Here is a 28,000-nt window from a genome sequence, read left to right as displayed (position 1 = left end):
ATAACAGAGCTTACAATCTCTTTATTCGTAACACATATAACGCTCGTATCTATCGTGTACACCTCGATTGCTCGTTATAATGAAAAAAAAATAATTTCAATTATAAATCGCTAATAAATTTCGTACGATAAAGAATCGAATCGCACAGAGAAATAGAACGAACCTATTACGGTAGTTTTTATATACATATGCATATGTAGGTAGACAAATAAGTACCTATAATTGAGCTATTTCTGACGAGCGTTTTCATTGAATCGACGACGATATTACGACGATTTTCTTTTTTAATCGAACATCGAAAACATCGCTTACGTGTACCTAGAATCGAGCGTTTTTCTCTTAACAAAAGAGCAACGATCATTTCATTCAAAGACGAATAGTTAACGTCCCAAAGATAATAAGAGGAATCTCTCGGATATAAACGTAGAAAAATGTGAAACACCTTATACGATAACGTTTCATTTCGCACCATCGATTTGATTTTTCCATCTTGCGTGATACAAACAACTTTGTATTCCCGACGAGTGCATCGTACTTTTATATTAATAACGTATTAATATAAAGGCGTTTACACGTCGTCTACATAGAGAAATTACACCGTCGGATTACAAATCTTTATATTACAAAGGGTAAAAATGTGACATTGAGTTTCGTCGACACCATTTACGGATTAAACGCTATACGATTTCTATTGTTTTTTTTTTTTTTCTTTTTCCTTTTTTATCCAAGCACTGTAGTAGTGGCTAATTACTTAAGCGTAAATATCACTTTGCACTTTGCAATGAGTAGTACAAACATCCGTAATATGTAGTTTCTTTTTTTTTTTTTCTTTGTTTTTACTTTTTCCTTTTTTTTTTTTTCTGGTAACATTCAGTACGTATTATTTGTCAATACAGATTGGTACTATGGTAGGAAAATCGAAAATCGATCGATCTTTTATTTTTTAGATATCGATTAACGAGTATTAGAAATATTACAAGTGCACTTGCGCGATGTATTCTGCAATTTGGTAATACTCCAATGTTAACGAGTCAATTAGTATCTATTCTTTTTTTCTTTTTTTTCTTTTTTCTCTTTTTTTTTCTTTTTTTTTTTTTTTTTTTTTTTTTTATTTTCTTCACCGAGGTTTAACATTTGTTCTAATGTTTTCTTCTTTTTTTTTTTATTTTTTTTATTCTTTTTTTTTTTTTTTTTCCTAATAATCATGGAACGGTTCAAATACCGGCAGTGAACAAGCTTTAGCAGAGAGCTATATAATAGCACCGTCGAATTCATAATGTTTACGATGAGATCGACGTAATGAAAAAGATCTCTTTTAGATCGCTCATTTTACGACCTATCTAAATTCGGTCGATTTAGGGAAACGGTCGGAGAGAATCTAAGAGCACATTGTATATCGATATCACGTGCATCGGTATATCAAGTTGAAGAAAAAGAAAAGGAAAAAAAAAGTATCTCCAAGGGATATGTTTCGTGGTTTGTAAGGCGTTATAGATAGATAGATATTTTGTACACTGCACAAATATCCTACGCTTATAGCGAGCTTAACGAATCCGCTGAGTCACTGAGAACAATATATTTATGAGAACAAAATGATTTTTTAGATTAAAAAGAAAAACAAAAAGAAAAAGAAGAAGAAGAAAAGAAAAATGTAAATGTTCGAAAGAGAACGATAACGAGTTTTAAAGAAAACAACAGCTTATACGACGTAAAATACGAATTGCGTATCGTACGTATCAACTCGCAGAACGTTTCGTAGAAAATGTTATCACATTTATTATTAGCGTGCACGCAAGCGTGCTCAAATTCACTGATGATATTCTTCTCATATTGTATTAGATATTAATCTACGCGTCCGTCATAGGTGTGATCGTGGTTGGTGTTAATTGAAGATCGTTGGTGGCGTCGTTCGGCATCAAGGAAATGTTTGCACCAGTATTGGTCTCCTTTTGAGAATTCGAGCCAATCGTCTTGCTTACCGGAGGAATGTAACTCCACCAGGCTAAGAAAAAGAAGAGGAGGGATGCGGCTTTGCCGATGAAAGCCAGTGCTAACATGTAGCTGAAACATATACGGATAATCGATAAACGCGGTTGCTCTGTTTCTCCTTACCTTCCGATAATATAGGAATGCATTGGATTGCATTCTGTCAAAAGGTCACTTACATTTTACAGTCTTACATTTTACAGAAGGACCTCGATACATCTAAATGGAAACATTCAGTTTTATGTTCCTTTTCTCGGGGGAGTTATGAAACCTGCTACTTTCTCAACGAAATGCAAAAATATACGGTATACTCGATATACGGTATAACCTACGTTCCTTTTTCTAGTTTTCGATATTTCAAGACCTCTCTCGGTTGAGTAAAATTTCAAGAGATGAAATTCGCCGAACGAATCGATTGTTAAGAAATAGATACGAACCTGCTCATGTAATAATTATCGTAGACAAGGCAAGCCCCTCTTCCTTCGCAATTCTCTTGCCACAGGATGCAAGTTTCGTCGATGAGCGCACCAAAGACCATCGGAGCAGGTATCGTGCCAAGAATTCGAACCTTTATCCATTGTATACCAAGGGCGAAGGATCTCTGATCGTCCCGTACGACTCTAAGGGTCGAGGACAGAGCTGGCATCGTACAGAGAAACGTAACGAACATGTTACAGAAAGCGAGAACGACGAAGAGCCATAAATAAGAACAGGTGCTTGTGCAGGTTGTGTTTACAGCTTCGTAAGTGATATTTTCATTGCTATTTAAGATCGTCAAATTTTTTGCCGTACCCTGAATGCAACTGCAATCATCGTACACCTGTCAACACGTAAAATTTCCCTTTTACTTCGACGTACAAACTCCAACATCGATCGATAGATCGATAAATTTTAATAAAGTCATTTCGTTATTATCTATAAGATATGGATTTGACTTACTTTGACGTCGTTCATCGATATTTCCTGATAACATCCGGCGTGGCACGGCGAGTAATAAGTCAACCCATCGATGCCGCAAATAGGATTAAATTCTGATCTGGAGCATCCGCAGGCAGTGTTGCAAGAGTCTTCCAACGATAACGATTTTCTAAAATGTAGGTGATATATTAAAAGAAAGGAAAAAAAGGGATAAAAAAAGAAAAAGAAAAAAAGAATAAAAATAGTAAAAGGCGTACTTTCAAAGATAACGCGACCCGAATAAGGGCCCTTGGTTATTATAAATATCTCTCTTGCGAACGATTAATGAAAATGACAACCTCCCGGCGTACGTTGTAGTAAATCTTAATTGAATCTGACGGTAATCGAATAGTCAGGTATTTTAAGTCGCGTCGCCGCGATTCTCTTCGGGGCTCCTACGAAATCGATTTTAACGTTGGCCGTGCGCGCTATTCCAGAAAATTTGATGCGACGCTTTACTTTTAGCTTACGGATAAATAAAATTACGTCGAGTTTCGTAAGGGTGGAGAAAAAAATTTCATGGTCTAAAAACGTGACTGACTGGCCGCGCGAAATATGTATGGCGAAGCATTTAATTTTTTTATATCGGAAAAAAGAGAAAGAGGATAAATTTCTCATAAATAGCGTGGTTATGGATAAATAAACCGAATCGAATGAAATTATTTCTTTTATTTCTTTTTATTATTTCTTTTCTCTCTCTCTCTCTCTCTCTCTCTCTCTCTCTCTCTCTCTCTCTCTCTCTCTCTCTCTAGATTACTTTAACATAAGAATCTCAAAAGATACGTACTTTGTAAGAGAATGATAGGGTACGGTGAGTCCAGCAAAATTCAAATTTGGACAGCTCAGTGCAAAACAGAGGGTGAATACTATACAAGCAGCCGTAGAGAAGAGACAAAATTTCAAAATACCGGAGCAAGATAAATTCAAACGTTTTATCAAATAACCACCGAGGAACGTGCCACCACCGCCAGCGGGTACCGTCACCAATCCTGGAACAAAGGATGAGAAGGAGTGTCGTTAAGCAGAGTAAAAACAGCGATCCTTCTCTCCCTCTCTCTCTCTCTCTCTCTCTCTCTCTCTCTCTCTCCCTCTCTCTCTCTCTCTTTCTCTCTCCCTTTCTTTCTCCCTTTCTCTCGCTTTGACATTCGGTGATCAAGGTAAAAAGTTATAATAGCGTTTTGATCGCTCGTCGATATAAAATTGCTGTGCCTTTGCAGTTGACGGTTTAGCGAAAAGGATTCGCGTCGTGCGAATGTTGTGTTTTTCTTTTTTTCCTTTTTATTTTCATTTTTTTGTCTGTTTTTTTGGGAGAGGGTGGTGGTGATGATTGAGCCGGGAGGGGGAGAAGGGAAAACAAAAAAGCAAATGCAAAATGTATTCACCCATCAATAACGCGGCTGAGCTGGCGTTGACGCTAAATTGATTTTCGATCAGTTTCGGTAGGAAAGCAGCGAAACCTGCTATAAGCAAGCCCTCACTGGCACCCGCCAAGTTTAACATGAAGAATGCCGGATTGGTCAGCAATTCCGTCATGGCACGTGGTAGTTCGCGAATTTTCGAAAAGGCTTCTCCAGGTTCACGAGACGAGGATTTGCTTGGTTTCGCGTGTGCCTCGGATACTCTCTCTTTAGCCAATTCTTCCGAACCTGAAAAAGAAAACGATCGGAATGTCACGACTGTTTGCGATATTTTCCACGAGAATCACTTTTGCCGATTCGCATTGAAAGAAATACTATGTTAAAAATTATTTTGATAGTTATCGAGAGAGAGAGAGAGAGAGAGAGAGAGAGAGAGAGAGAGAAAGAGAGAATAAAAAGCACATCGGCAAAAAGTGATCCCTGTAATGGCCATAAGTAAGTTTGAAATTTGTCGTCGTACCCGGTAAGGCTGGAGGAAATGCCAGAAGCGGTATCGCGATAACAAAGCAAATAACTGCAGCTGCCAGAAAACCTATCCACCATGCGCCTACCCAAACGTTGCTATCCGGAGTTAATCCGATTCTGTAATCATACGATTTTTGTTCTTTTTTTTTTTCTTTTTTTTTTTTCCTTTTTCACTCATTTCTTCCCACAAAATCCTTTGCTTTTGTCGCATTACAACGCGTCGGATACCAATCGGGGGATTAAAGGATTTTCATGGACGTTTACAGTCAAGGGGAAAGAGGGATGATAAGGACGAAAGAGGAGAAATCGATAAATCGTATTGCTGTATAGGCGAAGAACACATTTCCTGCCGTTTGAGTTTCGCTTGGCTTCTCCAACTAATTACTACGACGAGAAGCTACGCACTCTGTGATCTCTTCCAGAGACGAGCTAAGAGAAAGAGAGAGAGAGAGATAGATAGATAGAGAGAGAGAGAGAGAGAGAGAGAGAGAGAGATCGTCGTTTATTTCAATACCATTCAAATTTTTTCTTAACTACTTCGATAATTCAAGCCGATAAAATCGTGGCAATTTTTTGCAAACGTAATAATTATTATCCTTTTTTATCTTCTTTTCTATTTTCCTCATCTATTCTCCTTATCACGATACAACTATTCACCATTGAAATTCGCATGCAAGATAGTAGATAGCAAAGGAGAAAAAGGGAAGTAGTATCTACGTCCTAGAAGAAAGCCTCGAAGGCTCGAGTGCTGGCCAGTACGAAGCATCTGCTATCGTTCCCGTAAAACTTTTCATTTGCCTGCGAAATTAAACGTTGTACATACACTTAACGATATCCATGAGAAAAGCACTATCCTTGTTTTTTACAAGGACTTTCTTCATTTTCATCCTCTTCTGCTTGGTTCCAGGCTAACTGTTACGAAGAAAAATCAAAGAAAGAATCCTTTTCGGATACTCTCAATTTTTTTGTTTTTTCTTTTTCTGTTTTTTTATTTTTTTTTTTTTATTTTTTATTTCATTCATTTAAACAAAATCAGAAATGCTCGCGTTACACTAAAAAAAAAAAAAAAAAAAAAAAAAAATAATAAATTTTGCGTCGGATGACTATTGCATAACTTCTCGACTAAATCTTTCCGGTCGTTTTAGTTGGAAACTGTCCAACGTAAGCTTCGAAGACTCAAGATTTTTATATTTTGCGCCAGAAATATCTAAGCACCGAATGTATTAGGAATTTTTTTTTCTTTTTTGTTTTTGTCTTATTTCTTTTTTTTTTTTTATATATATATATATACATATAAGAATCGTGCATTTTTTGATATTTTTTATTGATACATTCCTCGCGCGCTCGTCAATGGTGGATTCGTGTGATTTACGATAAATCATTAAAAGAATTTAATAATTTGTTTTTTTCATCGATTGTTTGAAGTCAACGAGTACAAGGTCTCATTTGGAATCTTTTATCTTAAGCGAAGCCAGAAAGTGAGAAGGGTGATTGATCGCTTGAAAAGGGCTGACTAACTACTCGATCATTTCTTAACCAACTCGATCTCTTTTTTTCTTCGATTTCTTCGAACTGTCATTCGCCCTTCCAAGGTCACGACCTTTTGAATCTGTCACGTTAACTTCGATAATATAATAATAGGCGAGCGGACGTTCGCCTCAATGTCGATTCTTTGCACCATCTGTGCTCGCGCATTTAATACGAGTTTCTTTCATTTGCCCGGAGTACTGCAGAGTTTTATTTGCTATCACCAGCCGTGCGTTTAATTATGCAGCCTGAGAAATTTACGTTCGAAGCAACAGCTGCCTTGCAGTCTCGTCCGATTTTTTCATTTAAACAACGTGCACGTCGATTGATACGAATCAAATTTGTTGACAGTAACGTAATAAAAGGAACTATGGGATCGACGAAACATTTTATTCAAGACAGCCACATATATGTGTACGCTCAGATATTTTTTTGAAAAAAGAAAAACAATAGGTATATAGGCAAAACTGTACGTTAGTTAATAATCAATTAAATACCCATTTTACGTGTGGAAAAGCTCCCACGGATAATTTGCCATTTCTCTGTCAGAGTGTCTTTTAGTCAGACGATATTCAAATTTCACCACTGAATATGTCGTCCATATGGAGGCAACCGGAATTGATCGTTTAATTAAGTTACGTACTACGAAATTATTTAATCTATTTCATCGTCGTCGAGACAGACTCTTCTTTTTTTTTTTTTTTTTTTTCTTCATTTTTCTTTTTCTTTTTTTCTTTTTTTATAACACGATCGTATTATTCTATCGCTCGACGAACGATTGGTATCGGTATATTCGTTTGGAACAATTAATAATTCATTCTTTCGATATCGATGATAAATAGAGGAGATGTCTAGTTAGCGAGGAAATTAACTGGGCCTCGCGATTCGCGAGGGCAATATCATTCACGAGGAAAGAACAAACTGTTCTCGGTATTACTCGTAACGTACGATGAAAACTTTCTAAATCCGTAATTCCGAGGCTTTTCACGAACGATATACCAACCTATACGGTCTTGAACGTAAAACTGTGCATTTTAATTTCGGCCTCCTTCAGACCACTCTTTTTTTCCTACTCTTTTACCTTCCCCTTTCTTGCCACCCTATATCACGCCACTTTTCTCCATCTTTATTTTGTCTTTTCTTGTGCCCGTGCCCCTGTCCCGTATCCCGTGTCCCGTACTCATCCACTTTACCATAATAATTTCTTGCTTCGGAAGTTTTCAAGTAGACAACGCGGAACGACAACTCGAACTCCGTAACTTATTAGAACCCCGAGATTTACGATGGTACTACATCCAATTTAATTCCAACTCGTATAACATCGGAGATTTATCATTAACATTATTATACGATACTGTCGAAGGTATCTTTAATTTTCTTTTTTCTTTTTTCGTAGTACCGACATTCCTTTCAACTTTCTCATCGATCATCAAAGATCTTAGATCTCATGTATACACCTATTTACATTTAGATCTTTTCATATTTTCTCTTATATCGAGACAACAAATTGTTGTTAGTTATCGATTGACGGCTCGAGTATTATCGAATATCTAATCTAACTTTATCGAGAATATCACGTCGAGGATCGTGGGAATGAAATATTTGAATGTTTTCGAAGCGACGAAAGTCCAATGTTATCGTGATAAAACAATTGAAATTTTGAAATATAAATTTAAAATTAAAATAAGAGAAAGTTCGAACGTTTTTTATATACGCGGAGGTATATACTCACTATAGCGCTTTATAAGGCTATGTCTATAACGTCGGTGGTCCTTTGAGAGGCAAGGAATAAAGCGGAATCGCGGCACGTGGCTTTTGTACACTTCGTCTTCAATGATATCGCGGGTAGTGGATTTCAAAGAAACAGTAGATCCCTCCGATCTTTATCTCTGTCTTTGACAAATATTTTTTAAATAAACGCGTTCAACCGTACTACGAAGCTTTCTTTCTCATTCCATTTCTTGTGTTTAATATTCGAACGTCACTTTGAAATAAAGAACCTCGACGATTCTCAAGCCAAGACTAAGGTTCCTTTGTACGCGGAATTCGCCATGATCAATTCGACTCTTGAAACTTTAACTAAATATTTCAAAGAATTTAAGAATAATCCGTGTTTTCGGAAATTTCGAAACGTAGGAAGTCGTACGATTACATCACGAGATTCGATTATTTGATCGGATTTACGAGTGAAGCGTGAAAAAAGAAAAAGGATAAAAAGAAAAAGAAAAAGAAAAAGAAAAAGAAAAAAAGAGGACATCGTCGGCAAACGAGTGACCATTAATTCGATTCTCACGGAACATCGTGTAGAGTGACTCAACGATAACGTCGGGAGAAACGGTGGGAGTGAAAAAGGGGTTCGGGGGAAGTGGAGGGGAGAGGGGGAAGAGACGATTCGAAGGGTTTCGATGAAGGGCGAACGAGAAGGACGGGAAGCCGAATAGACAAATGGAACTTGATTGTGCCCTAAGTGTCGGGGGATGAACTGACAGTTTTGAAGGGTAACATCGCCGTCATCGTCAAACATTGGCTCACCGCTTGACATTTTCCCCATGGGATATATATCCACGGGATTACATGCACTATTAATCTCGGCCCATTATACGGTCTAATGGTCCTAAGGGATATTTATAACGGTGCGATTCCCGTGTCACGGTCGTGTCTTTGCATTTTTAGAAAGGTCTGACGCAACGCGAGAGATTCCAGCGAGATCCAACAGCGACGTTCCAAGATTCCCGTAAATTTAATCGTTCTGCGGTTAATGTCAAGTTAATGCATTTCGATTCGTCAATCGAATTAATTGAACTTTGGTTGTCAATTATTTCTCTGGTCATTGAATATTTGATCGAAACGATTCATAAATCAGACAATAATTCACTATTTAACTTTCCTCACGATATAGAATTTTCTCATGCGTAGCAATGAAACAGGTGTGTTCCAAATAGCCGAGTTAATGTGCCCAAAATATTCGTATTTGCATACCACCGGAACGCCGGTGTGTTACACTCGTCGAAATATTCGACGCGTGCACGGTGCACGTGTATCCTCTCTCTCTCTCTCCCTCTCTCTCTCTCTCTCTCTCTCTCTCTCTCTCTCTCTCTCTCTCGCTCTCTCTCTCTCTCTCTCGGTCGATTCTATTCGCGTTTAGGTTGATATGTGAGCGTGAAGGGACACGTATGTGCATTCTAGTGCGCGCCATCGGATAGATCGGAACGAACTGCCGATAAATCCTCGCGAGAATTTAATAAAGTTGCGCTGTCGCCCGGCTAAACATACCTCCGAGCGACTCGGGCAAAGAGCCCGAAAAACGTTTATCGTGGCAACAGGAGGCGACAAATATCGATGGAACATCTATCTCGGTTACACCTTTCTTTCTTTCTCACTCTCACTCTCACTCTCTCTCTCTCTCTCTCTCTCTCTCTCTCTCTCTCTCTCTCTTCCTATCTACTCTTTCTTCAGTTTCTCTTAGCGACGTTGACTGCACACGTGCTGGCTAAACTTGAGGCGCGTTTTGAGAATAAAAAAAAAAAAAAGCTGGACGAGCGACAAACAAATAAAGTGAAAACTATCATAACTTGGAGTAAAAGGAAATAAATGTAAGTGCTTACGTGGATGGATCGACGATGATAAAATCTGTATAGAGTTTTAAAAGTTCCCCACCGACCACGTATCCCAAAGCAGGTCCTATCACCGCCATTGTGTAATAGATACCTGTGCAAAGTGTATTGAGTTATGTATTAAATGACTAAATCGATCGATAGAGAAGGAGAGAGATGATGTTGGCCATTGTCTCACCTAAATATACCGAGGACATTTTCTTCGAAACGTTTTCATCCAGATAAGTGACACCGAGAGTATAAAACGGTGCTGCTCCGGCGCCGTGTAAAAGTTGGGCCATCAAAAAAATGATTAAGTACATTCCGCTGTAAGGTTCCTGCTGTTCGTCGGCTTGCCCATTAATATCACTGCACGATACCTGAACGTTTCAACGATTCTAACGTCGTTAATATCGTTCCATCGAGTTGGAAAAAATGTCGAGAACTTACCGAACGAGTCGACGCGTTGTTCACCCTTTGACATATGTTTTCCGATTGTTGACCACCTCTGTAGGAACCGACCAGGTAATGAGGCGACGCGAAGAGTAAACTTCCTAAACCTAAGACTAGAACGCCAACGCCGATGTACCTGCGAACGAATTCATACTTCGAAATCGTTCAGATTTTCAACATCCTAGATTCGAATCGCTCAAACGAATTCGATTCTTTCGTTTTCGCTTTCAATAAAAACGATAGCGTAACGCGCCGTTACTAAGGATGACGGAGAAAGGTGATTTTTTTTTCTTTTTTTTTTTTTTTTTTTTTCGAGTCGTCGATAAGCGAGGAAAGGGGATGGAGATTAACGTCTACGCTCGTCTGCCGGAAATATTAATATTTATGACAATCGCTGAGGTAGAAGCGATATAGGTATTAATATTAATACGTAGGACAATGGAGCCAGAATGGAAAGAGGCGTCAGACGTAGATGCTGCATAAACCAACCTGGGTTTCGATGCCTTCGAACGACCACCTAGATAGCTGACCGGCACGAGAAGAAGAAAACTCGCGATGTCGTATCCACCGGCGATCAATCCAGTTTGAGACGATCTCAGACCGAATCTCCTCTCGATCGTCGTTATCACGACGTTCACGAAGCCATTGACGACCATACCTGAAAGAAGAAACGAAAAGAAAAGAAAAACAAAAAAAAAAAGAGAAAGAAAAAAAAAAAGAAAAAAAGAAAAGACAAAAAGAAAAATAATAAAAAGAAAAAAGAAAGAGAAGAAAAGAAGATACCGCGCTGTAGTAGTTTGATGGCTTTCGAAGAATAAGAAAAAAGTTACGAGTACGAAATAAGCGTTATCGTTTATGCATGCAAACGTGAAACTTATGCTTATCATCTCTCCCTCGCGTGCCGAATTATTTCAAGCGATTTACAACCCATCTTCGCCTCTGCTCCTTCTTTCTTTCCATCTTTCTTTACTCGATGGAAATACCGATTTAGTTTTCGAATTGAAAAAGTTCAGTAAGTAAATCGACGAATGTTCGATTGTTTATCTTTTGAAATCTTCGAAAAGCGTTTGCCAATTTGACGAGAGAGAAGAAAGTCTTTGGAAAAAAGCTTTTCACGATGGAGGAATACCTTTCCCCCGTTGCTTTACTTTTTGTAATAAAATCCGGTGCCCGGCTGAAGGATGGATGAGAATGCAGTTAGCACAGGGAAGATCGTGAGGGTGCGAGGAGTTTTCGACGATTCGAGTTTCCAATGTTTACCTGTCGGAACCGATCATCGTAGACGAACGAACAAACTATCTACTTCCAATTTCGTTCACGGACCTTGAAGAAATTTCATGATAGCCTCTGACATCATATCCCGTCTTTTTATCTCGCTCCGAGTCCAACAAAGTCGAAGGAGGTTACACCTTTATGTTTTATTAAACGAACAAAAAGAATGAAAGAAGAAAAAAAAGGGGAAACAAAGAGAACAATAAAGGAAATAAAAAGATGTCCAAAATCTTTATCAAATGCAGTTAATTTTGTCGCGTTATTATCGTCCGCGTTAATTTTCTCGGCCGACTCTGATTTTCTCTCTTTCTCTATCTGAAACTCGATGAGAGACGAGGCCAGAAGACGAGGAAAATTCATTAAAACGTTGTTTAATATTAATGGAGTGCCCCGACGTATAACCGAACGGCTCTTCGGAAAACATGAAATCGGATATGAAAAACCATTTCTCTCTTGCGTTCACGTTCGTAACTACTTTTGACGTATCCTACTTGGGATTCGGTATGCCTCCGACACGGCGATGATAATTAAAGGAAAAAACGATGCGAGTTCAAAGATCTCCCGAGGATGGGTACACGCGGAAGGATAATTACGAACTGTGTATCCCGCGACGCGACACGACGACGCTCGAAATGACGGAACTCTCGTTTCTTTCATTGCGATTCTTTGATAAAGGATCGTCTACCGGGACCGAGAGACAGAGAAAGAGTGAGAGAGAGAGAGAGAGAGAGAGAGAGAGGGAGAGAGAGAGAGAGAGGTAGAGAGAGGAAAGTGTAATGAAAGGAATCGAATCGATATGCCAGGACAAATTAGACGTACTCTTGTTAATACGGAAAGATGATCTTAAAACGGACATGATGTACCTAAGAACGTGTACATGGTTATATGTATATATATATATATATATATATGCGGGTGTGTGAGTTATGCCCAATATTCCTTTTAAAAGTCATTTCCCCTTACTAATTCTCAGGGTGCTCATCGATAATTAACGCGCTCGCGATCGCTCGTAACTAAGCGAGAATCCGACTTAAGTACCGTTGTATCCGGTGGGGCGGCTATCCGGAAAATTAACCACCTTCGTATCGCGCATTGTGCCCGCTAATAGAGAATTTTAATTAAAGCCGACGCGACGCTCTCCAATGCTCTTTCTCTCTGCATACGCGCTCGTACTTTCAACGATTTGTTTCTCCGCTGGGCGTACGGATCAAACGCAAATGTATACGTGTATACAACGAACGAACGACGAACGAACGAACGAACGAACGTACGTACGTACGTACGTACATATGTATTATATCGTGCATCGAACGTCACAAAGCGTACACACCTACGAACCTACGTAGACGTAAATAAAATCGTCGCTTACCGCAGTCCTACGTCGTTCAAGGGACTGCCCGAGCAGTCTATTGTCCAACAATTTGTTCAATTCTATCGTCGAAGAGAAGGCAGGAATCTCGAGAACGATTTCTTTTGTCGCTCTACGAACGCGTTAAAGGGACCGAACAAATTTATTTAAACTAAGTACTTCATGCTTATTCTCTCTTTCCGCGGTACTCCTTCCCTCTCTCCCTCTCACTCATTCTCCTTTTTCTTTCTTTACTATTTTCTTTATTCTTCAAAGTACTCCTTCATCTCTCATCTTTCACTCATCTCGGTTTTCCGCACCACGACTATAGCCTAACACGCAGTTTCCTTTCGTCGAACTTTCTTCTCCATCCAAAACGACCCGTCCTTTCCATCCCCACCACCTGCTATTCTGGCGGAAAACTCGATTTCCGGTTATCGTCGCTCACCCCCTTCTCGCGCGCTCTCTCTCTCTCTCTCTCTCTCTCTCTCTCTCTTGCTCTCTCGCCTCTACCCACGGCCCTCCACGAAAGCTCCGAAATTGCATTCGAATGCGCGGCTATTAGTGGCACCAAACGTCGACCTCCACCGACCAGTCTAGTTCCCGATGTCGACGATGTCGATGCCGTTGAGAAATTATGTCGGTGAATCAACATGCCGGAACTGATTCCCAAACCACCCTTTCCAAACATACCGTAAATTTTCTTTCGAAAGTCCAAGAATTTATTTCTATTTATTTTCAAAAGTTTAATAAATAATTATTTATCTTTTTGAATCGCAAAATTGCGAAATAATTAATTATTGAAACGTTCAAAGAAAGTAATACCAACCTTGCATGGCTCCTGCCCAGCACAACCAAAAGAGTGCCCATTTGGCGGTCCGGAATTTCTGCAAATAAATTGGCCTGAACCAAAACCAGCCGCATTTCAAGTTGTCCGTGGTTCTGTCCGATTCCTTTGGCATTTCCACCTTTATTTCCGGCTTCCTCGGCCCATCCCCAAACTGTTCCGGAAAGTTGGATAGAGTCTCGTGCATGTCCGGAACGCCCGACTGGAAATTACGTTGTACAAACGACACTTCTCCTTATTGCATTTCTATCATAATGTCGAGTATGAATTATTGTCTTTAAACTTTGAATTTAACTATGTTACCCGTCTTTATCGACTACGTTCAATTATCTCGAATCTATACGTATCAATCTCGTCGAGCTAATTAACGATCATCGATCGATTTATATGTTCTTTCTTTTCTCCGTATGTTATAAAAAACGTCTATGTCCAAATGTAATTGTATTATTTGATCGATCGATAAAAATCTTTAAGAAACAATAAAAATTCCTGGAAAAATCAATGTTTTTCTCGAGAGATTGCAACGTAGACGAAAAGAGAAACATCGCGCGAGTCGACCGATTTTTAATTTCGGCAACGCCTCGACCATTCCGCGTAGATCCAAAATTAGAAAACTCCTCGCGACAAAATTATTCACTCGTTGGAAGTGAAAACATCTTTCTTTTCCATTTTAATGCCGTTTTTAAGAGGAAGAATTAGTCTCATTGAGCGAACGTTTAACGATCGCAATCTAAAAGGGTACGTGAGTTCGTCGAACGAGAGCATATCTACTATACGTATATTTGAATTGCATAAATAGAAACTATTTGGAGAATTTAAAGCATCTACAAGAACCTGCTATTCTCACGTTTTCTTAATTAAAACTAAGAGTAACTAGCGATATCGTCGTTCCTACTATCGAATCATCGATCGACGCGATTTAAAATAGCTACGAATATGAAGATCCTTGATGAATAATTTCTCCGATGAATTCTTTAAGAGATTTTCAATTATAAGATCCTCGCTGTGTCTTACGCGTCATTCTCATTGCACATTTTAGAGTCTCTTCTTTGAAGAAAAAAAACGATCCATCGACTTACACCAAATGCGAATTTGTCTCGCATGATCGTTCAGACTTTCGTTCTAACTTCTCTTGATTATTAACTTCCTCTCTCTCTCTCTCTCTTTCTTTGTCTCTTGTTTTCTTCAAAGACACCCGTCAGTTTTCGACAGAGAAATATTATATTCCGAAGAATATAACGATGGCGTTAGAATTGACAAAAGTAGATGTAAAGACAGAACATCATTTTCTTCTCTCACATTCGTCAAAGTTTTAGTAATCGACACCCTTTTGCTTTTCACTTGGAACACGATAACGAGTTTCCAGCGGCAGCAGCAGCAGCAGCAGAAGCAGCAACACCAGCTGGAACGTTTCAACCAGACGACAATTTTCTTCTCGTTCTCTCCGTCCTCCTTGCACTCGTCGTACTCGTCAACGGTTTAGCAAAGGTTAGACGCGCGACACTTGGCGCCAAACGCAAACTCATTCTCCGCGATTCATCCTCCAACTTCTCTCCTTCGAAATTGCGTTTCCCTTCATCGCGTTATCGTACTTCGAGAGGACTCGACGACGAAATCTTTAGTAAAGTTCTTCCTTCTCGGTAGAAAGACGCATAAGAAAAGTTGGCCGTTGGATAGATATCATAGGCGAAAAGGAGAGAGTCAAGTTTCGACAAACGACATTTTTCTTCGTGGACACGCACGAATCATTCCCGTTTCTCCTCCTCCTCCTCCTCCTCCTCCTCCTCCTCCTCCTTCTCTTCTTCTTTTTTTTTTCCTTCGAGAAACTTATTCCCTTCGAAGTCCGATAACGAATATCATTGTCCGCAAGAACTCGATTCCCTTCGAACGAAACTCCCCGCGATTTCTCTTGATTTCTTCTTTGCACCTTCTCCTCTTTCTTTCTTTCTTTCTTTCTTCCTTCCTTTTTTTCTTCTTCTTTTCGCGTAGCCCGCTTAAAGACCGGTGTGAAAACTTTGATAACCCTTAGCTCGCGATTAAAATCTATTTGAAACGGATTTATCCTGCTTTCTTGACTTTTCTTAACGATTCGAAGGAAACTTTTCTACTTCCTTCGATTCTAATTTCTTCTTTCCTTCCTTCCTTCCTTCCTTCCCCTCTCTTGTGACGAAATTTCCTATTTCCTTAAACTTGAACAACTTTTTCCTTTGAATAGTTCGATCGTGAACGATCGTCGAAAGATCCATTAACAACAAGACACTGATTATTTTTACAAAAAAACTTATCGCGTCGAAAGTTAATGATCTTTCGATATTAAACACGTTAATTATATTTCACTTTCTTTATTATCTAATTCCTTTTGGTGTTCTCTTGGCGTCCGTTCGCCTTCGAGGAAGCGAAAAACGTGCCGGACAGCTTCCAACCGTGGCAGCTGAGGCCGCGTGTCACACGCGACTGAGAGTACGAAAGCTCGCGCTCTCTCTCTCTCTCTCTCTCTCTCTCTCTCTCTCTCGTACTTTTCCCCGCGAGTTAAAACCTCGTATACGCAGCCGTTACTACTGTAGACATTCTCCATCCCGTTCTCGTCGCGTATTGCCCTCTTTGTCCTTCTTTCCTTCGGTCCACCCCTCTCTCTACCATCTTTCCACTCTCTCTCTCTCTCTCTCTCTCTCTCTCTCTTCCGACTCCCCACCGCTCGACTATTCTATTCCTGTCCTTCTCCCTACCTTTCTCACTCTCCTCTCTCTCTCTCTCTCTCTCTCTCTCTTTCTCCCGTTCACGCGCTACCCCTAATTCACCGAGCAACCCCACCAAACCGACGACTACACAACGAATACCGCTATAAACCACCACCGCTAGCTGTTGCTTCAACGAAATACCGGAAAGCGATATTTCCATGTGATTACGATAAGATTTCATCGATTGATTTCTACTTGATTGCAACTCGATCAGCCCTTGTCCACGGTCATGTTCAATACTTTACATTACGTTGCGTTACGTTACGTTGCCTACCTACCTACCTATCTATCTACCTATCTGTCTATTTAGTATTCAACGCTTTTTCAGTATTAGAGCAAAATGTAATATATCGTATCTCTTGCTTTAACGATTAAAAGGCCGCGTTCAAATATATTCCGCGTCGATGAAATTTCCGCACGAACGACTACTCGCGAGGTGTCGACGATAATAATTTCATACTATATATATGTTGGTTGATACATACGTACGTACATATTCACGTCAATGTCCGATCGAATGATGAGGAGAAACATCGATACATCGTCGTTCCATTCGAACGAACGCTCCCAAGGGCGATATATATATCTACTACGTGTGTATCCGCGTGATCTAGCTTTTGTTTACATTTTCGATCCTTGCCACGTACGATCCATGATGATTTATTCTTTGATTAATCGACTATGAGACGATTGGACGCTCGGATATATATATTCTCGGACGATAGGAGGCGGATTTATTCGTAAGGATGTTTCATTGGTGGTACTGGTTTTAGTGTCGGTTGTCAGTGAACGACATTGGACCGATATCGATACGCGATATCGGATATCGTTCGTTCCACGTTACATTGGTAACGGTGTCGAATTATAGAGTTCTCTTTATAATCCGTAGCGGTACTACATTGTGCCGCTTCTCAAAGCGGATTAGAAAAAATATAGGAATTTATATCCTTTTCAGTAGCTACTTCTTTTCCTTTTCTTTTTTCTTTCTCTTTTTCGCTTTATATATATATATATATATAGCGATAATCTTTCAAGAAACGTAATACATTCATTTGGAAATACATTTTAATTCATTCGTATCTGAACGTGAGTTTCAAGCAAATTCTTTGTTTATCAATAATACGTATATATATATATATATGTGTGTGTGTGTTGTATGCATATATGCATGTATGTATGTATGTATGATGCATGTATGTATGCATGTATGTATGTATGTATGTATGTACGTGTCAATAGGAAGAAATTTTCGAAATAGTTCGTCTCGATAAAGAGATATACAATATATATATTTTGTTGACATTTTGTTTCGTGCGAAATATAAAAAACGTGAATTTACATGATATAAAAATATTTTATATGCAATCGTCCAACGTTTATTTCTTTTTTAAATATAATATTGACGTGTAATATTCGTCGATGTGAAATATAGAGTATACTCGGAATTTATTACAAAGATCTTATACAATTGTCATATATCCATAAAAATAAATATTTGACTTACCATAAAGTAGATACAATTTGTATTACGCAGAGAAATCACTCGTGAAACTATAATGTAGAGAAACTCTGATGTACATAAGTACGTATGTAGATCAATCTGAAGCCATAAGTCACAAGATAATAAAACAGCAGATATTTGTGATAACAGAAATATATTTCCCTCACTATATCCGAAAAGGTTAAAAGTGAGACAAAAATCTGTGGAAATAAATCAATTTAAAAATATAGATATATTACAAAACATCAGTTCACAAGAAATCTTTTATTCAAATAAGATAAGATGCAATTTTATCTCGCTTTGTAAATACGAAAAAAAAAAAAGAAAAAAAGAAGAGATTGTTAGATAATACGTGAACGTGAATTTAATTAATAGTCTCGATAAAATTTTTTTTTCTTTTTTTTTTTTTTTTCTATTTTTCAGTAAACTCGTCGAGTCTCAGTTATTACGTTTTTGTTAAGCCACGATATTAAAACATGCACGGCGGACCGTTTAAAATGACGCGAGACGCAAAAAGTTTATTACTGCTCGCGTTCCATTCTCATATAGGACTTTTATTCAAATCCAACGAGCGCGATATTTTCGTGTTAACGTTTAGATCCCATATACCTACGTCTCTAAGTTAAAACGATCAAATAAAATGCTCATGAATAAAAAAGGGAACAAAAGTAATAAATATTTACAAAGTCGACGGAAATATAATATATATGAGAGAGAGAGAGAGAGAGAGAGAGAGAGAGAGAGAGAGAGAGAGAAAGAGTAGCGTGATTATCTTCTAGATCCTATTTTTTATCTAAATGTTAAGGAAAAAAGAAAAAAAAAAAAAAAAGAGAACAGATCAATTCAGAGAAAATAAAGATGATAGACAAAGCCAATAAGATGACTTATTTTAGTTTTAATTTCATCGATCAACTTATCTTAATAGCTCCTTAATAGCTATGTGCAAGAAATGTGACTTTTAGAAGATTACAAAAGAATTTGCCTATTCGTGACGTCAAAGCTAATACAAAAACACGATGTGACAGTGAAAATGGCAATGAAGCGAGAGAAGAAGAGGAGAATTCCTAGTATGCAGATGCACGAAGAAAACGAGGACATTTGTCAAAGAAATAATCGCAAAGTACATTTGATATTCTTAAATGAGATGAGAGTCTGGGCGCTAACGATAACACTCTGCCGTTTCTACAATTAAAGAGAGAGAGAGAGAGAGAGAGAGAGAAAGAGTAAAAGAGAGTCCATTGGTCTTTAAGACTATCTCTTCCACCTCCTCCTTTACGGTCAAAAAGATAGGAGGAAGTTGAGAGTGGAAACACATTCCGCGCCGACAGACAAACGAATGCGCTTTTAACACGTAAGATCTACTTTTTTAAATACTTACTTCCTGACCTAAATCCCACGCGCGATTGTCGCTAGACTATTCTGTTCATTCTTCTTTACCGAATAAAATATTATTCTCGAGGATAGAAATAAATAGTTAAAACATTACGAGTAACTATCAAATCTTTATCATCATAGATTAGTTTCTATTAATTCTTTTTTATTGCTTTTCTTTTCTCTCCTTTATATTTTTTCCTCTCCAGTGATCGTATAACTATCACCTTTTATTATCGAGGATCAAATGAGAACAATGTAGACCCTTTGAATGTAGACAATAAAAAGAGAAGTTTGTTTTTGTCATATAAAATTGAACGTTTCGTCGATTCGAACGGTTGGTCGGTCGATCGGTCGGCCGGCCGGTCGGTCGGTCGGTCGGCCGATCGTGTGTCTTCGACAGAAATTCTATCAGGGAGAAAGACTCCTATGTATTTACGTATGTACGTATATATGTATATATACATATATATACATATATGGTGTCAAATGAAAGGAAAATTGTGGTAGTGGAGATGAGATAGGGGTGAGATCAACGTATGAGCATTAAACCGACAATGGATCGGCGCGTGTCCCAGTTGGAAAGCTGGAGATTCACAATGTCGCCGGGAGCAAATGTCTAGAGAGAAGGCGGCAACAGCGGCATAAGGAGAAGTTAGGGGAAGACGGGGAAGGGAAAGGGGGAAGTTATATATCGAGAGGGAGAAGGTAAATAAATACTTAGGTACATACGAGTAAGGAGGGAATGGTATATCGCGCATTGCCCGAGCCACGCGACTGCTACGACATAAATTTCGTGGATTTAATAAAGATTCATGGCTTCCTCTTTTGAAGTGGCTGCTGCCGTCCGGCCGAGTCCGCCTCGAAAAGATGGCGAATAATGTTTGGCGCTTGAACTCGTTCGTTCGTGGATGAGAATCCCCAATGATAAAAGACCCATTGACGGTGGCTTTAAATATTTCCTTCTCTTTTTTTCTCCTTCTTTTCTTTCTTTCTCTTTTTTCTTCTTTTTTTTCTTTTTCTTTTTTTTTTCCTTCCTTTTATTCCTCAACCAAACTCGTAGAGTTTGAATTATCGATTGGATCTAAACAAATCTCGCTTTCATCCAATGTTCGAGCGCTTCGAAGAGTAAAAAAGCAAAGTGGTGAGTCGTTGAACTTTTTCCATCGATCGTTTTAACCTACTACCTCTCTCTCTCTCTCTCTCTCTCTCTCTCTCTCTCTCTCGCAAAAGCTAATATATTTTCCTTTTTATTTTTTTTAAATCCATCGATATCGCCGAATGGCAATCCGATTCGAGGGAAGAAAGAACAACAATATCTGATAACGCTGGTACAAAAAGAAAAAAAAAAGAAAAAGAAAAAAAAAGATAGCAAAAAAGTTTGAATTTTAAAAGAAAGATAAAAGAGCGACGACAATGTACCGAGAATGTAGCATATAAATCGGGCATGTGTTGACGCGTGTCACGATCTTTTCGTACAAGCGCGTACTTAGGCGCGCGGGTGGTCCATTCTCAATGCCAAGAGGAAGTTTTCCATAATTCTCCATTCAATCTATTAAAGGTTTTAAAAACGCCCACGTAGTTTTTTTTTTGTTACTCGTGGCAATTGCCTTACAGGGACGAATGTTTGCGCATCGTCTTACTTGCTCGTCACGTACTATCTTCGTTCTACCTTTTCCGTTCTATAAAAAAAAAAAAAAAAAATAAAAAAAAAAGAAAGAAAGAAATAATAATATCTCCGTTGAGATATTACTATTACACAAACGAAACAGAAAATATTCGTGTTTCTTTTCATCGTGCCGTCTTTAAACTTGTCCGTTTCCTTTCTTTTTTTTTTTAGCTTTTTAACGGCTTCTCACGCAATCTCTGCCGCTCTTTTTCCTTTCTTTCTTTTCTTTTTTCTTTTTTTCCCCTGGAAAAACGCGAAAATCCGAAGGTATCCAACACGAGGAAAAAAAAAAAGAAAAAAAAAGGAAAAGGAAAAATCAAGCGGTCTCTTTATCCAGCTGGTTGCTCGTGTAATGGAATACATTTTAGCGTGACTTTCCACCGGTGACTCCGACGCGCCATATTCAAAATGAAAACGAGTCTCAAAAGAGCTCTTTGTACGTGCGCTTCCGGCTTTCCCGATATTTCTGCGGTCTTTCATACCGTCACGTTTTTTTCGCTTTGAGAGAGAGACAGCATAGTGTGCTCCTCCTCATCGAGAAAGAACTAAGAACGTTTCCATCCATGTGCAACCGAGCTCTTCGCATTCGTCATCGAAACTTTGCCCATCGTAATTGCTTACGTTGCTCTCTCTCTCTCTCTCTCTCTCTCTCTTTTTTCTACGTCCTCTTGACTTCCTACACTCTCGAGACGTTGTATTTTTCTTGTACACGTGCACCAATCGATTTATTATTCGATTTCCGATCGTTTAAAGTGCATTATGCTAAGCGCCGACTGAGAATTATACGATGAACGTCTCCTACCTCTGCACATTTCAAAGAATCTCGTCCGCAATGAATTCTTTATGTTTTCTTATTCTTTCAGTATCGTCTCGTCGTCCGTTTAGAAATTCATCCTTGAAAGACTACTTCCACGATATCTAAAGCAATAGTTAACTTTTATTTTTGTTAATAACAAGTAAGTGAATTTCGTACAAGTGGATTTTGTATAGGTGCATAAAGTGGATGTAGTAGGTACGGATGTACATACATATGTACATAGATCGTACGGTTCGTTAATGCAAATGAAATGGCATTTGACCGACAAGCGGAATCTCGTAAACCGAGATAGCAATTATTTATTCGTTCCTCTCATTCTCCCTCCCTCCCACCCTCCCTCTCTCTTTCTTTCTCTCTCTTCCACTCTTCCTCACTCGAATTCATTCGATCGAATGCACGGCTAACGAACGCGGCGGCTCTCTCTCTCTCTCTCTCTCTCTCTCTCTCTTCCTCTCTCTTTTTTTTCCCTCTCGTCGAATCTACCGTAGTTGATCTTTTTCTTGTTTTTTTTTTCTTTCTTGCTTTTTATTTTCTTTTTTAAAGTTATGCCTTTGAGTTTAGTACACTTAACCAAACTAATTTGATCTGTCAGCGACGAGATACACTACTTCTAATTAAAGAAGAAAAAAATCTTATGATCCAAAGAGCCTCTTTTGACGATTCACGAAAATTTGTAGACAAGATCCATTAAACTAGTCGTAACCGTTCCGGCCGTTACCCTCTCTCCGTAACGTTCCTTTTCCATCCATTATTTTCTCTTCGACATCTTCGTGAAACGTACGGGCTGCTACTCTTCGTAATTACGACACAAACGTAGCTTCCGGGCATTAACCGCGAACGACCATCACGCAAATGAACTGCTATGAGACTATCTCACTCGCGAGGAATAATGCCGACGATAATGACAACAATAGACGGGAAAAAAGTGAACGGGAAAAGAAAAGAGAGAGATGGAGAAAGATGGATAGACAGATAGATAGATAGATAGATAGAGAGAGAGAGAGAGAGAGAGAGAGAGAGAACGAGAGAAATGGTGCGACGGACGGATTTTGCGAATTCTTCAAAAATTTCCACTTCTCGTCCAGATAGGTCGGATGATTGAGATTGCGATGCGTTTCAAACGAGGACACAGTCTCCGACTATTTTTATAGACCGCCTCTTTTCAATTGCTCTCTTTCCCATAATAAGGATATGATTACTTCGTGCGGTAGGAATAAAAGAGATAGATCGATGGATGTAGTACGCTTCATTCTCGTTAGGATTTTCAACTCGAGAATTTGAGTGATTTCAGTTGAAATCGAGCGTGGGAAATCAATCGATCCGACATAACGCGTTTATTTACGAACGCGTTGCGAATGAATATGCATTGAACGTACATACATACTTACATACATACATACGTAGGTACGTACATACGTGTATGCATGCATGCATACATATGTTTATTTGCATATGCTCGTGAATTCCTAAAGGTTAATCGATCGAGATCTAAAACGATTTTCTCTCGCTAGGATCTTATCGTCCCTAGGCTATATTATTCGAGATCGAGGGAAGGGAAAACTTTAGGCGATGGATATTTTCTAAAAGTTTAGACGACGTTAAAATTTTGTTGGCGAGAGAAAGAGAGACTCTCGGATAACGTTTTTACTATAGCCTCTTTTTTCTTTTCTTTTTCTTTTTTCCTCTTCCGCGCATCACCCTGGAGTTTGTCGTTGCTCGTAGCGTCGCGAGCGATAAGCTAGGAGAGTTCCGGCAACGGTGTTACGGTGTATCCTTTCCGAGCGATATCCTGTGGGAATAAACAACTGCGATATCCTAGGGCGTTTTACCTGTCCCTGCGGTGTTTGTGTTTGCGAAAATTTGCATTCGCCCAGCCTTGAAAATTTGCATAAGTATATGTGAACTGAGACTAACCGAAAGACACGCGTATCGTCTCTCTTTTCTTACAGATCGATAACTCTGGGAAGCTTGGACCATGGAAGAAATTCTCTCTTTCTATCGTTCTTCCATTTTCATTAACTCTTTATCAAAACGAAATCTCACAGAATATATTCAAGACATTACCCGAACGTTTTTCATTCGAAATCACGTAGGGAAGATGTTGTAAGCCAGTATTCATTTGCACGATCTCCTAATCTGTCTCTTTCGTTATTATTATATCATTAAAAATGGAGGAACAGCTTACCGAGGTATGGTGGACCGTGTCGAAAGCCAAGTTGTCGATACCAGTGGTCATCTTGGCAATCTAAAACAAAACGTCAACGTCAATATCGCTTTAATTAATCTACAAAATCATTTTATTAATTCCCTCGTTAATTACATGTTAAACCGACGCATCTATTTAGGCCTGAATAGTTTTCGATAATCGTGCGATCTCGTCCTCTCGTTGACGAAGCCACCGCGCCGCGACTATACGTAATTTTGGGAAAGAGCCAGGAAATAGCGATCGTGCGTATCCATCGTTATCTCCGTTAATCATGAAATTTCCGCTATTTGCCTAAGCGTTTACCAATCGCGGGCGCGTTCATCGATAACGAGTTGTTTCAACCTCCGTTGCGTGTTTGCGGACCATGCGAAGTAAACCCAATGATCATCGAATACGATTCTTACCGATTATAATCGAATTAATCTTGTATTGAGGGAAAAGGAAATTTGACAGTCGGCTCGTTTGAAAGAAAAGAAAAAACAAGAAAAAAGAAAATCAGGACTATATTTGATTTAATTCCTAATATCATTTTCAGAAATAATTATCAGAAGAATTGGTAACATTCTTCAAGTTATCGTTTGGATCTTCGCTTAAGTCGTTCAACGCTCGTAGAGTACACACTTTGAATATAAGGTTAAATTGCGTTAGGGGATCGTGAAAACGCATTGGTAACATTCTCGAGACGTAAGACAATGGCTGATAGGTGCGAATGAACGGTAATAGAGCTCATGGCTGTCGAAGCAAAAGGATAATAGGCGTCGCAGTTAAATCATTATGCACCGTGCATGATATTTTTTCGACCCCCATCTCAATGATAAATTCAAGGCTCGCATACTAGGTCAAAGTTTAGCTTAGATTGCTCATCTAAGAAAATCTTTTAATTATTCTTATCGGATTTGAAGACACTTGCGATTAATTACCAATTGATTTCTCTTTTTTGCGAAAAGGTATGTAATAAAAAAAAAAAAAAAGAAAGAAAGAAAAAAGAGAATATGCGTTACAATCTTACGTAAGAAAATAACGTCGTTAATACACCTCTCTTCTCGTCACGTAAACAATCGAGACAAATAGAGAGCCTTAAAAAACAATAAAAAAAGGAGTCAAGGTTTATCGATAAAAACTTCTCTGTTGTTAGTGACGTGTTCTATGCGAAAATATTTTGAATTACCAATAAACAACAAAATACTTTTTTCTTTCAACTATAATATCGCGTATGATAACGTCACGTCGTAATGATAATGTTTATTTACGAAAGATAGTTATTAAAAATTTCTACGCGAATTCTACGAATATAATTCTACGTTTCTAGGAATTTGTATGAATGTTATTGCCTACAATTATCGGCTTATGTAGAATACTTACAACGGTACGAACGTGACCCATTAAAGTGATAAAAGAAAGAAGAAAAAAAAAAAAAAAAAAATAAAATAAAAATATATAAACGGTCGAGAGATTCCCAAAGCGGACAGAGAGAACGTGCCGAAGATCGAGCGTAAGGGCTCTCGAGCGGGGGACCATCTTTAAGTTCAACACGATTTCACCATTAGTAACCTTTCTAGCGTTTCCACGTGATTGCGTACATAGAATTTATTCCTTCTTTAACGATCTTACGAGTACTCTCTTTTTTTTTTGTTTTATTTTATCTTATTTTTTGTTATGTTTTTCTTTTCCCTTTTCCTTTTTTATTCCTTCCTTTCTCAAGGAAATTCTTTTGGCTTTCTTTTCTTTTTTTTTAATTTCATCGATTTTTCGTCGAATGAAATTTACGCGAGGAATCTTATTTCTTACGATATTTAAAAAAGATTCATATTACGTCTTTGTGCCGATAAAATTTTCTTTCCGCTTTAGCTGGCATAGTACTCGACTAGCCTTGACATAGAAGCAAGAAAAGAAAGGTCAGTCGCTGGAATAATCGATGTAAAGCCGAGCGATGAGAAGGAAGTATACGGGAACTGGATCTTGCGTAGAACGAAAGTTAAACTTTCACCAAGAAAACCGATCATCGTTAACGCTATAATATATCTGCATAAATATATTTGTAATCCTTGAAAAATCCAAATAAATAATACTCTGTTTGATTCGTCCAAAGCGTGCAATTTATTTCCGACATTAATTTCAGACTCTTATACATCTTTATTAACGTTGGAGCTATGTATTTGCGCAATATCCGGTTTTTTAAATAATAACAAACGACGGTTCTTCTCGGTAACAATTTGTCACGAATATTCTATCGTTCGATCACTCGTTAAATTATGAAATACTAAGAAGGAAAGAAAGAGAGAGAGAGAGAGAGACAGAGAGAGAGAAAAGAAGAAAAATAATCTTAGGAAAATCCGATTTTTTAAATAATAATAAGCGACGCTTCTTCCTGATAACAATTTGTCACGAATCTTCTGTCTCGTTTGATATCTCGTTAAATTGTAAAACACTAAGAAATGGAGAGAGAGAGAGAGAGAGAGAGGGAGAGAGGAAAAAGAAAGTTTTAGAGAGATAAGATAAAAAGTGCAGGACTTTTTGAAGCGACCACTTTAAATTCTTTCTCGTTCAGGCACTTCTGGGAGACACTCGCGTATTTCATTCTCTCTCCCTGTCAGTTTCAGGCAGGAGAATTTAGTGAGCGTATACGAAAAATCTTACGTAATCAATTTCCACGCGTGTCTCTCGTCGCATCCACGAAGGTATATAATATACGACGAAAGACTCTTAACGCAGGTAATATTTAATCCAACGGTGGGGTTAGAACGACGTGCACTCAATTAATTTGTTCCATGGTTACACGTTATATCACTCGAGATCATAATAATCTTGAGGAAATATTTGAGATACATTTCAACGTATTTCTCAAGGGTAGGTGGAACGTCCTCTCGGGACTTGGTATTTGAGGAAGACCAAAATGTAGAATGATCGACGTGCTTTGATACCTCCGACGGTATTTCTAAGAGCAAATCAGCTGTTAATAAATTTCATTCGATTAAAATCGGTTCCATTTTATGGAATGACTTAAGAGTATCTAATATTTCGTTAAATTTATTCGTATAAATATTATAAATAGAAAATGACTTACCTTATAATGAAAAATTTTTAAGCGAGAGTTTACGTATAACTTATTTATTATTATAAGAAGAGGGAGGAGAAGAAGAGGAAGGAAGATCGTTAAAAAAAAGAATAGATAAAGCTTGAATTTCCACGAGGACACATTCTCTCCTTCCTTAATTGTACGACGCAAGACGAGACAATGAGAAACCACCGCTAATTATTTTGCATTTACCCGGCGCTCAAAGTGTTCATTTGAAACGTGAGAATACAAACGAAAATGGTATTTTTCTTTTTTCTTACAAAGCATCGTTTGCTTTTGGAACGATATAACTTTGACACATTCACATCATTTTCGTACAAGCATCTTTCTGTGTTAAATGATAACGAGCACGCTTGAATCTTCGTCAAAGAGATCTTTTTACATGTTATCGTTCAAAAGACGAACGACGTATGTAGTTTTCTTCTAATTAATTTTAATTACAACACTCTGAATATTTATGTTCTCATTGAAATATTTTTTGGACAAGGATACTTTCTTGTTAAAAATGTAATTTAATTTTGATATTATCTCGATCGTAGAAAAATTTTCCTCGTAAGGATAATCAATAGTTATTTTCGCACATTATTTTACACATGATCTAATAAGTCGTGCCACGTTTCATAAAAACCGGTTATCCACGAGTAGCACCTTTCTTGAAATGACTATAGTATAAACGATACACGATGTTCGAGAGTTCGAGCATACGACTGACTCTCTCTCACCAAGACGTCGAATGCTTATAGGTCGGTAAGAGTC

General features: G+C 38.3%; 1 protein-coding gene and 1 long non-coding RNA gene across 12 annotated transcripts; one reads left to right on the top strand and one right to left on the bottom strand.

The window, feature by feature from the left end:
* Position 1: 1 nt before the first annotated feature.
* On the bottom strand, positions 2-27,970 carry LOC124952016 (solute carrier organic anion transporter family member 4A1). 11 transcript variants are annotated; one of them, XM_047501294.1, is made up of 15 exons: positions 27,233-27,969; positions 26,806-27,118; positions 24,148-24,207; positions 13,849-14,068; positions 10,889-11,057; positions 10,397-10,535; positions 10,146-10,326; positions 9,959-10,061; positions 4,822-4,943; positions 4,326-4,589; positions 3,731-3,932; positions 2,926-3,073; positions 2,779-2,806; positions 2,424-2,625; positions 2-2,061 (listed from the first exon to the last, which is right to left on the bottom strand). In XM_047501294.1, exons 2-15 carry the CDS (start codon positions 26,836-26,838, stop codon positions 1,848-1,850), a joined length of 2,085 nt encoding a protein of 694 aa, XP_047357250.1. In that variant the 5' UTR covers positions 26,839-27,118; positions 27,233-27,969; the 3' UTR covers positions 2-1,847. The 11 variants fall into 11 exon arrangements, with proteins under 11 accessions (XP_047357250.1, XP_047357242.1, XP_047357243.1 ...); XM_047501295.1 differs by adding an exon at positions 2,166-2,205 and having other exon boundaries at positions 1,925-2,061; positions 2,424-2,806; positions 27,233-27,970; XM_047501286.1 differs by having other exon boundaries at positions 2,424-2,806; positions 27,233-27,965.
* LOC124952025 lies at positions 22,436-26,246 on the top strand. The gene is made up of 2 exons (XR_007101803.1): positions 22,436-25,744; positions 26,017-26,246. It is a non-coding gene; the product is annotated as an uncharacterized LOC124952025 (long non-coding RNA).
* Positions 27,971-28,000: the final 30 nt, after the last annotated feature.

This window comes from Vespa velutina, chromosome 10 (genome assembly GCF_912470025.1).
Source record: "Vespa velutina chromosome 10, iVesVel2.1, whole genome shotgun sequence".
Taxonomy (NCBI): domain Eukaryota; kingdom Metazoa; phylum Arthropoda; class Insecta; order Hymenoptera; family Vespidae; genus Vespa; species Vespa velutina.
This window is presented reverse-complemented; position numbering and strand designations above follow the sequence as displayed.

What these genes read in the sequence shown, in the direction of transcription:
- LOC124952016 (XM_047501286.1), bottom strand. Translation starts at nt 26,838, where the DNA reads ATGCGACGAGAGACACGCGTGGAAATTGATTAC. An exon ending in ACAACGCGTCGACTCGTTCG is followed by an intron (nt 10,327 to 10,396) that starts GTAAGTTCTCGA and finishes TGAAACGTTCAG; the next exon opens with GTATCGTGCAGTGATATTAA. An exon ending in CTCAGCCGCGTTATTGATGG is followed by an intron (nt 3,933 to 4,325) that starts GTGAATACATTT and finishes CCTTTGTTCCAG; the next exon opens with GATTGGTGACGGTACCCGCT.